At 42.7% G+C, this 13,056-nt stretch overlaps 3 protein-coding genes across 8 annotated transcripts in view; 2 read left to right on the top strand and 1 right to left on the bottom strand.

The window, feature by feature from the left end:
• The window catches only part of LOC131125912 (cyclin-dependent kinase-like 2), a 23,918-nt gene extending 15,474 nt beyond the window's left edge, over nt 1-8,444 (top strand). For all 4 annotated transcript variants that reach the window (XR_013629804.1, XR_013629801.1, XR_013629803.1 and 1 more), the window contains exons 14-15: nt 7,940-8,069; nt 8,300-8,444. The gene's annotated coding sequence lies outside the window, so the exon portion shown is untranslated. The remainder of the gene's footprint in view (nt 1-7,939; nt 8,070-8,299) is intronic.
• On the bottom strand, nt 4,605-7,297 carry gprin3a (GPRIN family member 3a). 3 transcript variants are annotated; one of them, XM_078796427.1, is made up of 3 exons: nt 7,192-7,297; nt 6,159-7,107; nt 4,605-6,088 (listed from the first exon to the last, which is right to left on the bottom strand). In XM_078796427.1, exons 1-3 carry the CDS (start codon nt 7,192-7,194, stop codon nt 5,172-5,174), a joined length of 1,869 nt encoding a protein of 622 aa, XP_078652553.1. In that variant the 5' UTR covers nt 7,195-7,297; the 3' UTR covers nt 4,605-5,171. The 3 variants fall into 3 exon arrangements, with proteins under 3 accessions (XP_078652553.1, XP_057923971.2, XP_057923972.2); XM_058067988.2 differs by having other exon boundaries at nt 7,243-7,297; XM_058067989.2 differs by having other exon boundaries at nt 6,159-7,290.
• LOC131125956 (protein phosphatase methylesterase 1-like) lies at nt 8,078-13,056 on the top strand. Its single transcript, XM_058068040.2, has 11 exons — nt 8,078-8,489; nt 8,561-8,618; nt 8,702-8,753; nt 8,834-8,988; nt 10,128-10,218; nt 10,297-10,362; nt 10,431-10,569; nt 10,671-10,788; nt 10,871-10,915; nt 12,496-12,560; nt 12,671-13,056. The coding sequence occupies exons 1-11, from the start codon at nt 8,220-8,222 to the stop codon at nt 12,737-12,739; spliced, it is 1,128 nt and encodes a 375-aa protein (XP_057924023.2). The 5' UTR covers nt 8,078-8,219; the 3' UTR covers nt 12,740-13,056.

Genomic DNA, 13,056 nt, shown 5'->3' with positions numbered 1-13,056 from the left:
TATTATTAACATTGTTGCGCTGAAGAACTACTTTACTGGCATATTGATAGCTTCCCAGGCTGCACGGCGGACGAGTGGTTAGCACACAGGCCTCAGAGCTGATACATGACTAACTGCTAAGATCACACCATAAAGTTTATAAAAATATGCAAATTAGTAATTGAGGAAAATTTGTGTATTTAAATGCTTTGTACACAAAGACAAACGTTTCCCAAGGCTCACAGTTTTAGAGCAAACAGTTGATTTATGAGCTTTTTCACATCAGAGAAAACATCAAATATTGTCTGATGGCAAGAAGAGCCCTCACTCTTGATGTCACTGAAATTATATTTATTTGATATAATAATTATTATTATTTGGAGTTTTTTAAACCATTTTCCCCAATATTTTTAACATATATATTTACCGACTATGAATTTATTTACACATTTTAAACCAACCCCAAAATCACATGAAGCCACTGTCTTTGACCCAAAGACATGACAATAACTAAATAGTAAAATACAAAATAAAAACAATTAGTCTCAGGCACTAAATTACTAAATTGTATGTCTGTCTGTCTGACTGCGTGTGTCTGTGTAACCCGTCTGTCCACCCGGGGCTCAAACCAGGGGTCCCCGAATAAGAATTTCGCTTCTTGGGCATTCAGATTGAGTAGGGCCTGACCTGGACTGTAGGCAGTAGAAATGTAATTAAAAAGGCCCAATAGCGTCTCCACTTCCTGAGGGTCCTCAGGAAGAATAAGATCCCACAGAGACTGTTGGTGTCCTTTTACAGATGTTCCATAGAAGCAATTCTTACGTGCTGTATATGTGCATGGCTTAGTAGCTGCACTGTGGCCCAAAAAAAAGCCTTCCAAAAGGTCATCCACATGACCCAGAGGATGGTCGGTTGACCCCTTCCCTCACTGGACAACCTTCACAGTGCTCGCTGTGCTAAAAAAGCTCTGAGCATTGTTAAAGACTCTTCCCATCCTGGTCACTCCATGTTTGAACTTTTGCCATCAGGTAGACGTTACAGGTTAATGATATCAAGAACAAACAGACTTAAAAACAGTTTTTATTCTAATTGAGAGCACCACCGTTGAGCTAAAAGCCAGAGCTGTCGACTGGATGTCTAGCGCAAGTCTTAAGACATCAGGGTGTGGGGATTACCAGTGTACTTTCATACAGCCACGCCAGCCAGCATCCGTTACATCTGCATGTGCCTGTGCCTGTGTGTGTACAACCAAATTCCGTGCCTTTTGGCTACAGGATTTGCATTGGCTACTCGATGTAGAGCCTCTTTTTCTTGGCTTGATAGAGGCATCTGTATTGGGGGAAAAGAGGCTCTATATTAAAGAATAGAATCTCAATGAATAGAAATATAAAGTTGTAAATTGTAATCTTAAACCAAAGTTTGACATGTTATCAGAGTTTCAAGTCTTTTTAACTCATTCAATCCTCTGCATTTTTCAAAAGCCGTCCCTCGAGATACCGGCCATTTTTGATCATTTTGACTGATTTCTCAAGGCACACAGAATATTGTGTTGTTGGGCTATATCGGTGCTTCTTAATTATTTTCTGTCATGCCCCCCCCCCTCAAGGAACAGAAATTTCTTAGAGCCCCAAAATCATGTTTCACATAAGAATGGTGAATGATGGGCAAAATTCCCCCAAAAAGTGCAGTTCCCCTTTCAATAGACCCCGCTGTCGATCGCAGAGTAACTGATTCATCATGGCCTCGAGAGCGGCGTATACATGTGTAAGTCGTTGACAAATACACACTCACTGCTGTGTTCAAACATCATAATTAAAGCCTAAATAGTCAGTGTTATGTTTATTACTCATGTTCTCCCCGTGCATGCGTGGGTTTTCTCCGGGTACTCCGGTTTCCTCCCACATTCCAAAAACATGCTAGGTTAATTGGCGACTCCAAATTGTCCATATAGTATGAATGTGAGTGTGAATGGTTGTTTGTCTATATGTGCCCTGCGATTGGCTGGCGACCAGTCCAGGGTGTACCCCGCCTCTCGCCCGAAGACAGCTGGGATAGGCTCCAGCACCCCCGCGACCCTCGTGAGGAAAAGCGGTAGAAAATGAATGAATGATTATTACTTGTTTAACAGCAGTGTACAGTTATTAGCATATCACAATTACTCGCGCCTATCTTCAACCGCATGTAAACTTCTGGCTTGCCCTTGAGTACAAAGGCTTCTGGGTAATGTACAACACAATTAATCTAAAAAAAAAAAAAAAAAAATGTAGTTGCACTGTGATTATGAAACTGTTAAACTTGTAGTGTATGTGCAATTGGCAGCAGATGTGAGTGAAATTGTGTAAATGTCAATCAGCCAGACTGTATAACTCTTTTCTGTGTATTTGTATTTATGTATATGTTTTTTCCGTTGACCTGTTATGTCGCATACTTTATAAACAAAGAACCTCAGCAAACGCTGCCAGATTCGCTTATTATGAGCTCCTTTTTTTTTTTTTGCAAAGTCAAACTCCCTGTTATTTCCGGCAAAGCTAGTCGTTTGTTTCTCTCGTGTGACCTGACAACTGTGTCTCCGCTGCAAATGTGCATTCTACGAGATACCTTTGCTATCAGCTGTGACTCAGCTGATTTACACAAAATAATTATCTACCACGCTGGCACAACTGTTCAATTCCCTCTATTCAACTCATGATGAGCTTCTTGACCTGGATGGCTAGCAATTTGCACAGAAACAATTCAGGTTGCAGCATAGAGATGACTACATCCTAAATTATGACTGTTCATATGTACTGTAGTTTACATCTTTAATCGCCACGGTTTTTCTCCATATCCGCGAGCAACCTGGCAACAATTTATATCGCAATGTACAGCCAACATGACCTTGGTTAACAGTTAATTCCGTGTTACATCCTGCTCCACTTGCACACACATTAAAGAGATAGAACTAGTTTCTGACTGCATAATGTAGGTATGGTAATCTGATTTTAAAAAGCCAAACGCTATCTAACAGAAGGGTTTACATGTGTGTTTAAAAGCTAGTTTTAGTCCAATTCATGCTGTAGTACACCACGGGCACCATGTTGGAAGCCACGATTCAGAAACGGTGCACGACATATGCACATGTTCTTGTCATTTTTTAAGTTTCCTAAAACTAAAAACATGTGTCATAAAACATTGTAGATTTATAACACTACTTGTGAATGAATGACAAGTCAGTGACAATGACGATTTTGGCTTTAGTCTATTAAATGTATTAAAAATGCAATTACTGACAGAAATGTTTTGCATTGTGTAAATACTATGAGGTAATTATCCACATCCCTCCACTTAAAAAAAATTGCAAATGTACGTTGAATTACAGTCAAAAGTGCAGAAAACTAATTAAAGTGTCACATACAGTAAGTAGAACTGAAAGACATTTCACACTCTGTATTATGTCATTCATATTCTTTTTGTCAATATTTGATACTTGCACCTTTATAGTTATGTTCCATAATTTCATGCATTTGTTCTGATGAATTTCTTACATGCGGTTGCATGTAAGAAAATGTTAATCAATTTGATTTATTTATTTGGACTTGTTCAATTGGCCTGTTGCAGCGACACATTTAGATGTGACAGATCCGCCCCGTAAACGAATGCAAGGAAACTGACCTTTTCTCCCAAGTTTGTGGAAGCTGGTTTCACCGTGGAAATCCACAATGTTATGTCACAGCATTCTCCAAGCAAATTCAGTTTGTAAAATGACGTAAGAACGGCAAAATACAGTGTGAAGTGTTGATCAGCCTTACTTGGGAAAAGTAATCACATGACACGTGATCTTGTTTGGACTGTAACCGGTTGGTACTATTAAATGCAGTACTTTAATTAGGTATCTTCTCTGTTTTTGTCTTGCCACATCCAATATGGTGGTGATGTTGACTATCAATGCGTCCAATGTGGCGTCTACGTCACCCAAAAAACTACTCCAGCTGTATCACATTTTGGGGTCTGCGTTTTTCAAACCCGCATCCTTGCAGATGCAGCTGGGGAGCAACCCAGCAAAAAAACCTGTGTAAAATACCCCAGACCTCGTCAAAAAATGCAGTTAGATATTTCATATTCTAACAATTTGCTTTGTCAACTGTGATCCTATACTGTGCAGTATTTTCTTACGCAGTTTTTGTGCAAGTTTTTAATTCTTTAAAAAAAAAAATTCACTAAGCAGTTGTCAATTTCAGATTGAGTGTTATTGACTGAAGAAAACAAAGAAAATATAAATATATCTATGTATACATACATATATACGGGCAGCACGGCGGTTGAGTGGTTAGCGTGCAGACCTCACAGCTAGGAGACCAGGGTTCAATTCCACCCTCGGCCATCTCTGTGTGGAGTTTGCATGTTCTCCAAATTGTCCATAGGTATGAATGTGAGTGTGAATGGTTGTTTGTCTATATGTGCCCTGTGATTGGCTGGCGACCGGTCCAGGGTGTACCCCGCCTCTCGCCCGAAGACAGCTGGGATAGGCTCCAGCACCCCTCGTGAGGAAAAGTGGTAGAAAATGAATGAATGAATATACATATATACCAAACACACTCCATACATTATATCATGGCATTTTTATTATCATGCTAATATATCACCAATATAGACAATACAACATGTGTCAAAATGCTGACCTCTACTGAATGTGGCCCCAGATCTAAGGTCTCTTTTTTTATTTTTTTGCTCAAGGAAACAATGTAGTCCTCAAGTGTATCCCAAAGTACAGGCTGAATAAAACATGGCAGCCAGTTCCTGTTGTTGACATCAGCGGGATTTTTTAATGTTTTTGAATAATTCAGAGAAGTGCAGGGCGAATAGCTGCGGTGATGAAATGAGGGATGAGGAAAGATAAGTGCTCTTCTAAGTTTCAATTTGTGCTTATGGCAGATGAGAGCTTGTTTTATGTTAAAGATGTGAGGTAAGAGAGTAATTTCATTTAAAAGCTCCAGCTGCATTCATTCGCAATGACGTCCTGCTGGATAAACTAATCCATATTTTTTTTAACTTAACTGGCATTTTGCCCAAGAAAGGAAGTTGCTGAAATATTTAACAGAAGTGAAAGTATTTGATCTGCTTCAGTAAATTAACATTTTACTTCTTATCTCTATTGTGCTTTGCTTGCTGTGGGATGGCGATGATGTCCATCGATGGATGTTTGAATTTTCATCTTAGTCTTCCACTGAAGGAGGCCCGCAGCAACATCCCAGCATCCTTCCCCCTTTCTTCTTCTCCTTCTTCCTCTTCGTCTGTCTCTTCCTCCTATTGTGCTTCCTGATAAACCTCCTCAAAGACTTGATATGTTTTGCCTGCTTTCGGATCTTGGACTCAAGGTGGGACTGGATCGCCGTGGCTTGAGACTCCGGGTCCACTGAAGCACCGTACACCTCCCACGTCATTCCCTGGTCGTCTTTTGCCACCTCCCGTGGCTTAGCTCCTGCTTGCACCCTCACTTTCTCCACATCCTCGTCAACTCCTATGATGCTATTAGCAATTCCTTCTTTAACATGGCTGGATAGTTCGATGTCAATCTTACAGACATGCTTCCGAAGGGACTGGACAGCTGGCACACAGCACAGTGACACAGTTGGTGAGGTCAAGTCACATGATTGGCAACTGGGAGAACCAATCAGTGAGAAGCAGGGAGCTCCCCTTGGCAGGCTCGGAGTGGTGGAAATTGAGCGCTCAGTCACCTGCACCTCCGCCTGGACCCCCACTTCTCTAGCCTCTATCTCACTGGGATTGGGCTTTTCTGGATGAGCAGAATAAGGATAAGAGCAGAATGAAAATGAGGTGTTGACATTTTCATTTCTCAGTTGACATATTTTGTTCTGAGGCAGTCTCCCAGACTCATCAGGTCCCTGCTTGGCCTTCTGGGATTTCATAGTTCCTTCTTCCGCTGTCAACTTCCACAATCCACCTGTTGGAGCTACTCCCCTTGTCAGTGATGACCTGTCCACTAAGTCTAAGGTAAAACCCGTTGTCAAATTGTCCACCGCTTCAGGCTCTGGTGTGCATGCTTTCTGCATCACCACGGCAACACCGGTTCTGGTCTTGGGGCTGGAAGCAGCAAGAGGAGCTAGATGGACTAAAACCAAAGCAACAAATGAATGTTAATGTTAGCTGATTATAAGAAGGAAATACCTGAAAGCCCTTACCTAGTGTAGAACCTGGAGAACTCGACCTACACCGTGGACTTCTGCTCACTAAGAGTGGCTCTGGAGAGACTTTTATAGAGGGCGAGTGTGTCAGTTCCATCTTAGAAGAATCAGATTTTGCTTTGGGCCCTGGACTTGGTTTGTCTTTGGCCAATATGTTCAAGTCTGCATTGGTTTGGATGCCACTTCCACAGTCTATAATTTCTCTGGATCCACTCTCAGAACTGGGACTTGTGTTGGAACAGTTGTCTGTAAAACTTCCCATTAATCCACAACTGTTTTTGGAAGCATTTTCTGGTTCCAGGCTGTCTTTGGGCGTCGTCGTGGTTGTGGACTTGAACATTGGTTTGGACGGTATGGGACTATTGGTACCAATGAGGACTGATTCCATGTTCTTCATTTGTGGAGTTGCACTTACAGAAGTTGTTGTGCTAGCTGGTTCTTGAGTGGCTGGTGAAGTTCGACGCAGAAGATCGTCAGAGTCTTCTTTGTGATGTCGGACTTTCAGTGTTTCTTTTCCGCCATCTTGCTTCTTGATGCTTTGCATTTTGAGTCTCAGTGTAACCTTACTGGTTGTCTTCACAGTTGATCCACTTTGTTTTTTGGCCTGTGAGACTCCTGATGCTTCCGTTCTCACTGTTTGTGTTTTGACTCTCCCACTTTCCGTGGGGCTGCGAGCCAATTGTTGCACCCTGTGTGATCCGGAGGTCTTTGTGGTTGTCAAAGAGACTTCGGGCTTTTTCACTGCAAGTTTCCCATCCCCTTTCTTGGAGCAGGGGTTGTCCCGTGAGGTTAGGCAGAAGCTTAGGTTGAAGTTAGGCTCCTCCTCGCACTTACTGCCCACAGAATCTGCAAACCCTGCTTGGCCTGGAATCTCATGTTGGGATTTAGCAACATCCTTCAAGCGCTTGGAATTGTATGAGTTTTCCATAGTAGTGACAGCTTGACACTTGTTTTGGAAGCAAAACATGCATGCTAAGTATTAAAATGTTAATATCCAATAGACTTCAGCTATACATAGTATGATTATTACCATTAAGAAAAACACCTATTGATTGTCGTATCCATTAAGAAGTCTTCTCACCATACATGGATGTTAGCCTCCACATTCACGCCAAGTGCCGCCTGTCCGATGCCTCTTCAACGACTGAAGGCAACCAGCCTTCGCCACCGCCTCACAGGCAGTGCTTATGAATAAATTAGGAGGCAAGGCACACATTCACAGATGTTTTCTCCCAACATCTTTGACACATAACTATCATGACTTAGTTAGCATGTTGGATGCTGTTGTTGTTGGGTCATTCATAGTTTGCATTTTGTTGAGTTGTCTTCTGCTGTCAGGAGATCCTGGTTCTTATCACTGTTGGAACATCTCTGTGTCTTCTGCTGGTTACTAGGATACTGACATCTGAGGACACTGTGTGTGTGTGTAGGTGTGTGAGCATTCAAGATTCAACTTCAGACTTTGCAATTATATACATCATTAATCAGTTCATGAATTATTACATATTTTATCTTTTGTTCAGGGTCCATAAGTTACCAAAGAGTGGCATATCTTACTGAAACATGTATTATGTTTTAAGTAACTTTAAATGGAGTGTGTAGGCAAATAAATGGCATAAATGAATTGGACAGGGTCAGTCTCCTGGCCCACTTCTAAAATGTTGGCCAATCGGACGTGGCCAACTTGATGCTGCCTGACAACGCCAGCTGACTCTTTATTGTCTCGCCGGATGCGTACACACACAAGGTATCAGCGGTGCTTCTTATTTGGTCGACAGCTATGAGAAAGACCGTTGAGGTGCTGCTGGAAAGAGACGTTTGAGGACAGTGCCTTCCCGTTTCTCATCAGATCCAAGACTTCAACTGCTCGGGAGCAAACATGTGGGAGGAGAACTTTGATACGGAGCAGTAAGTCACCTTTCCAAAACACCTGTGAGTGTTGTGGACGGTCATTTTTTGAGTTGTGGTTAGCAACCCGCATTGAAAAGCTAGCTTGCTAACTTCCCTAACAGAAGTTTTACCAAAATAGATCAGTCTAGCCTGAGTTATTTTAGCATCATGTTAACTGCAAAGATTAATCTATGTGCATTGAATATATACACTGTGTGTTTCTTTCTTTGTGTCTGCATGTCGACCAGTGACGTCGGTCAGAAGCTGGACTACTCGCCCGTGTCATGGCGAGAGTACTTTGACCAAATGGAGGATGTGAATGTGGGCCTGGCCGACAACCGAGACATCTTCCGGATTTACAAAGCAGGACACGAGGGCCCCCTTCTGGTTCTTCTGCATGGCGGAGGACACTCAGCCCTTTCCTGGGCCGTCTTTACTGTGAATATTCAAACAAAGTGAGTGTGTGTGAGGATATAAGTTGATGTTTTCGTTCCTTTTGTGTGTTGCAGACCGCCATCACCGCCAGAGTGAATTGCCGTGTGCTCGCCATGGACCTCAGGGGTCATGGTGAGAGGGCCGAACATCTCCTCATCTCATTTTAGATAGCAATCACAAAGTGGTTTTATTGTGAATATTTATATTTAATTCAGGTGACACTCTGGTACGCCAATCAGATGACTTCTCCACTCAAACTATGTCCAGGTAAACACGCTCACGACAACTGCAACACCAAGGTGACACTGACTTCCCTGCTCAAGCGGATGTTTCTCCTCTGTTTGCAGCGACATAGCCAACGTTATCCGAACATGCTTTGGTGAGACTCCTCCCCCCATTGTCCTGATAGGCCACGGGGTCGGTGGGGCGATTGCAGTGCACACCTCCAGCAATGCACTGCTGCCAACCACTGTAGGACTGGTGGCGATCGATGTTGTCGAAGGTGAGAGGTTTATTATTGTTGTTCTCAGTGCACATGCACTGAAGAGTTCAAGGTGGAGGTGGAACTGCATCAAAGATCAGCTCTGAGCCCCTTCTTGTTTGCTATGGTGATGGACAGGCTGACAGATGACGTTAGACAATAATCTCCATGGACTATGATGTCTTCAGATGACATTGTGATTTGTAGTGGTTAGTAGGGAACAGGTGGACGAGATGCTAGAAGAGTGGAGGTTTGCCCTGGAAAGGAGAGGAATGAAGATTAGCCGCCGCAAGATGGAGTATATGTGTGTGAATGAGAGGGACAATGGAGATTGTGAAAAGGAGGTGAAGAAGAAGAAGCCATGTTGTTTGGTCTGGAGACAGTGCCACTGAGGAAAAGACAGGAAGCAGAACTGGAGGTAGCAGAGATGTGGATGCTGAGGTTCACATTGGGAGTGACCAGGATGGATAGGATCAGGAACAAGTACATCAGAGGGACATTACATGTTAGAGGCCTTGGAGATAAAGTCAGAGAGGCCAGACTGAGATGGTTCGAACATGTCCAGAGGAGTATATGTGTGTGAATGAGAGGGACCCAAGTGGAGGAGTAATGTTACAGTTCAGAACAATGGAGATTGTGAAAAGGAGGTGAAGAAGAAGAAGCCATGCTGTTTGGTCTGGAGACAGTGGCACTGAGGAAAAGACAGGAAGCAGAACTGGAGGTAGCAGAGATGTGGATGCTGAGGTTCACATTGGGAGTGACCAGGATGGATAGGATCAGGAACGAGTACATCAGAGGGACATTACATGTTAGAGGCCTTGGAGATAAAGTCAGAGAGGCCAGACTGAGATGGTTCGAACATGTCCAGAGGAAAGATAGTGAATATATTGGTAGAAGGATGCCACGTTTAGAACTGCCAGGTAGGAGGCGTAGAGGAAGACCAAAGAGGAGGATTATGGATGTAGTTAAGTAGGACATGAGGGTAGTTGGTGTGAGAGAGACAGATGTTGGGTTGGATGACAGGGTTGGATGGAGGAGCTTGATTTGCTGTGGCGACCCCTGAAGGGAAAAGCCCAAAGAGAAAGAAGAAGTTCTCAGTGCATAGTCCTTCACTACAGTCCAACACTCCAATTTCATGATTGTCCAATCCTGGATGGCAGGAAGTGCAATGGAGGCACTTCACAGCATTCAAAACTTCCTGAAAGGAAGACCCAAATCCTTCAAGTCTATGGACCACGCCATTGAGTGGAGGTGAGCATCTATCGGCATAGCTCAGTATTAATAATCGTTTATAGCGGCATACAATATGAAATTGTGCTCACATTTTAGTGTCAAGAGTGGACAAATCCGGAACCTGGAATCTGCTAGAGTCTCAATGGTTGGTCAGATCAAAAGGTAAGATTGGTCAGCAAAGGTGCCTGACTCCACCCCTTGTAGGTTTATTTTAATTGTGCTGTCTTCAGGTGTGAGATGGAGGAGACGGACACTCTGGAGCAAGCCAGCCCAGTGAGCGACGTAGTGGTCGAACGTAACGAGGAGTTCTACGACCAAAGCTATGATAAAGAGAACACCGCCACAGAAGTGAGCCTCGGTGAAGGCCAGGTAGGAAAACTGCCATGTGACACAACATTCCATAAAAAGTCTTTCACGGCTGCCTTTGGCACTGTCAATGACGAGAGCATGTGCATGTTGTGGTGTGCCAGACTGTGTACAAATGGCGTATAGACCTGTCAAAGTCAGAGAAGTACTGGGATGGCTGGTTTCGAGGAACGTCCAACCTCTTTTTGGCATGTAACCTGCCCAAACTCCTCCTACTGGCTGGTGAGCACATGATGCCCTCGCTATTCTTTTTTTTTTTTTACCAGCTCCTTTGAAGCTCACATGCAAATTCATGTGTTGGCAGGAATTGATCGACTGGATCGCGACCTGACCATCGGCCAGATGCAAGGTGAGCCATGTGCCTATGTTCACAGGAAGTTTATGAAAACTAAAAACTACCGGTGTCTTAAAATAGTGGACTATTTGATGGTTCAATTCTGAGGTCTGCTAGGAGACCAGGGTTCAATTCCACCCTCTGAGTTTGCATGTTCTCCCCGTGCATGCGTGGGTTTTCTCCGGGTACTCCGGTTTTCTCCCACATTCCAAAAACATGCTAGGTTAATTAGCGACTCCAAATTCTCTATAGGTATGAATGTGAGTGTGAATGGTTGTTTGTCTATATGTGCCCTGTGATTGGCTGGCGACCAGTCCAGGGTATACCCCGCCTCTTGCCCGAAGACAGCTGGGATAGGCTCCAGCACCTCCCGCGACCCTCGTGAGGAAAAAGTGATAGAAAATGAATGAATGAATGAATTCTGAGGTGTCTTCTCACAGTTGAATCGTATGAAAATAATGTAATAATAATAATAAGAAGAAGAAGAAGAATGTAAATAGTGGAGAGTTGTAATTTGATTGGTGTGGGAGATGCACTGTGGTGTTTTGTGTATTTGCCCAAATAAATATAATTAAAAAAAAACTGTGATTAAGATTGTACCATTCTGACTAAATAGTCTATTTTGATACTAAAAAACAGCCTAATTTGTGTTACTAACAAATAAAAAATTAGGTGTGGGTTTAACTTTAAACCAAAGACCTACACTTTCCACTCATTATAATAAAATCACTCGCTTCAGTTGCACGATCCAAAGAAGCTGAGTTGAGCGGTATTAAGATCTTCAGCATTGACTGACTTATTTGGTCATAATGGCTACTACTAAAAAAATCATTCAAAGTGTAGAAGTATTTTGAAAAGATGAAAGACCCCAAGAAAGTAAAGCACAACTTGTGTCAGCAGCGGCATTTCAAATATAAGGCTGTTACGCTAACTTCATTTTATACACTGTGGATTTTTAATCCAATAAATAGGCTTCTAACAGAGTTTTGGCAAAAGCCATGTTGTACCTATTTGATGATTCGATATTCCCACTTGCCAATAGCAACTGTTTTTTGTTTTTGTTCATTTTGTTTTCTGTGTCACAAAATGAATCAAAGTTCTGTTGTTGCACACCGACCATGTTTTTCCTTGGGATGGAAAAAGTGGCAAATGAGATCTATTCACTGTAGGGACTGCGATTGGCTGGCGACTGGTCCAAGGTGTACCCTGCCTCTTGCTTGAAGTCAGCTGGGATAGGCTCCAGCATACCCCTGCAACCCTAATATAAGGATAAGCAATATAGAAAATACATGGATGGATATTTGTAGGGATCCACATTAGCTGTGCTCTACAACAAACAACATCTGACTATTAGTTGGCTATGCACAAAATGTAACAAATCAATTCCATTAATTTCAGCCTCAAAGAATACTTATGGGAATGTTTACCATTTTTGTACCGTGTGTATTTTTCTGCAGTCTCCTTGGTGATAGCTTCTCCACAAGCACCTGCTGCTGTCAGTCAGCGGCCACGCTGGAAGTGACAGCCCACTGACAGTGGCTCTGTGTGTGTATTCGTGTATAATATAACTACAGTGTGTGTGTGTCTGTCTGCAGGTAAATTCATGATGCAGGTGCTGCCACCTTGTGGTCACGCAGTGCAAGAAGACAAGCCAGACAAAGTAAGAAAGCGTCAAATTAGTTGTGTCGGGCCAGTTAAGTCAGATGTGTTTTATTATTTTATATGTGTGTGTGTGTGTGTGTGTGTGTGTGTGTGTGTGTGTGTTTGAAGGTGGCTGACGCCGTGGCTGCCTTTTTGTTGCGGCACAAGTTCGCCGAAGCCAGAAGAGAAACGATTTAAAAGTGACGTTTGTGGTCTCCTGGTTCACGCGAGACCCTATTTTTATTTGTATTGTCTCTGCAGCTAAAATTCTTTCACAAGATGAAGCCGACAGGTAAATAGTATTTTCTCACAAATAAGAATTACCACTATCGAATCTGTACTAATTTACATGGTAACAAAGTGCCAACATTTCTTTTTACAGACCAAAGGTAGTTTTTCGTACCTGACAGTTTCGACTGCTCACTTGCAGTATTCCTCAGAGTGGTCACGTGATGTTAGAAAATATGGATGATAGACCAAATGATTATAATTATTATAATAAAATACAGTATGTG

Source organism: Doryrhamphus excisus, linkage group LG2 (assembly GCF_037039965.1).
Source record: "Doryrhamphus excisus strain RoL-2023G ecotype Guam linkage group LG2, RoL_Dexc_Guam_v1.1, whole genome shotgun sequence".
Lineage (NCBI taxonomy): Eukaryota > Metazoa > Chordata > Actinopteri > Syngnathiformes > Syngnathidae > Doryrhamphus > Doryrhamphus excisus.
The sequence above is the reverse complement of the archived record's forward strand: the minus strand, read 5'-3'. Positions and strand labels throughout refer to the sequence as shown.

Excerpts from the sequence above, each read along its gene's own strand:
- LOC131125956 (XM_058068040.2), top strand. The coding sequence starts at position 8,220 with ATGTTAACTGCAAAGATTAATCTATGTGCATTGAATATATACACTGTG. Across the intron at positions 8,490-8,560 it reads TTTCCTGGGCCGTCTTTACT|ACCGCCATCACCGCCAGAGT; the intron begins GTGAATATTCAA and ends TGTGTGTTGCAG. Across the intron at positions 8,989-10,127 it reads GGCGATCGATGTTGTCGAAG|GAAGTGCAATGGAGGCACTT; the intron begins GTGAGAGGTTTA and ends CCTGGATGGCAG.
- gprin3a (XM_058067989.2), bottom strand. The coding sequence starts at position 7,128 with ATGTTTTGCTTCCAAAACAAGTGTCAAGCTGTCACTACTATGGAAAAC. Across the intron at positions 6,089-6,158 it reads TTCTCCAGGTTCTACACTAG|TCCATCTAGCTCCTCTTGCT; the intron begins GTAAGGGCTTTC and ends CTTTGGTTTTAG.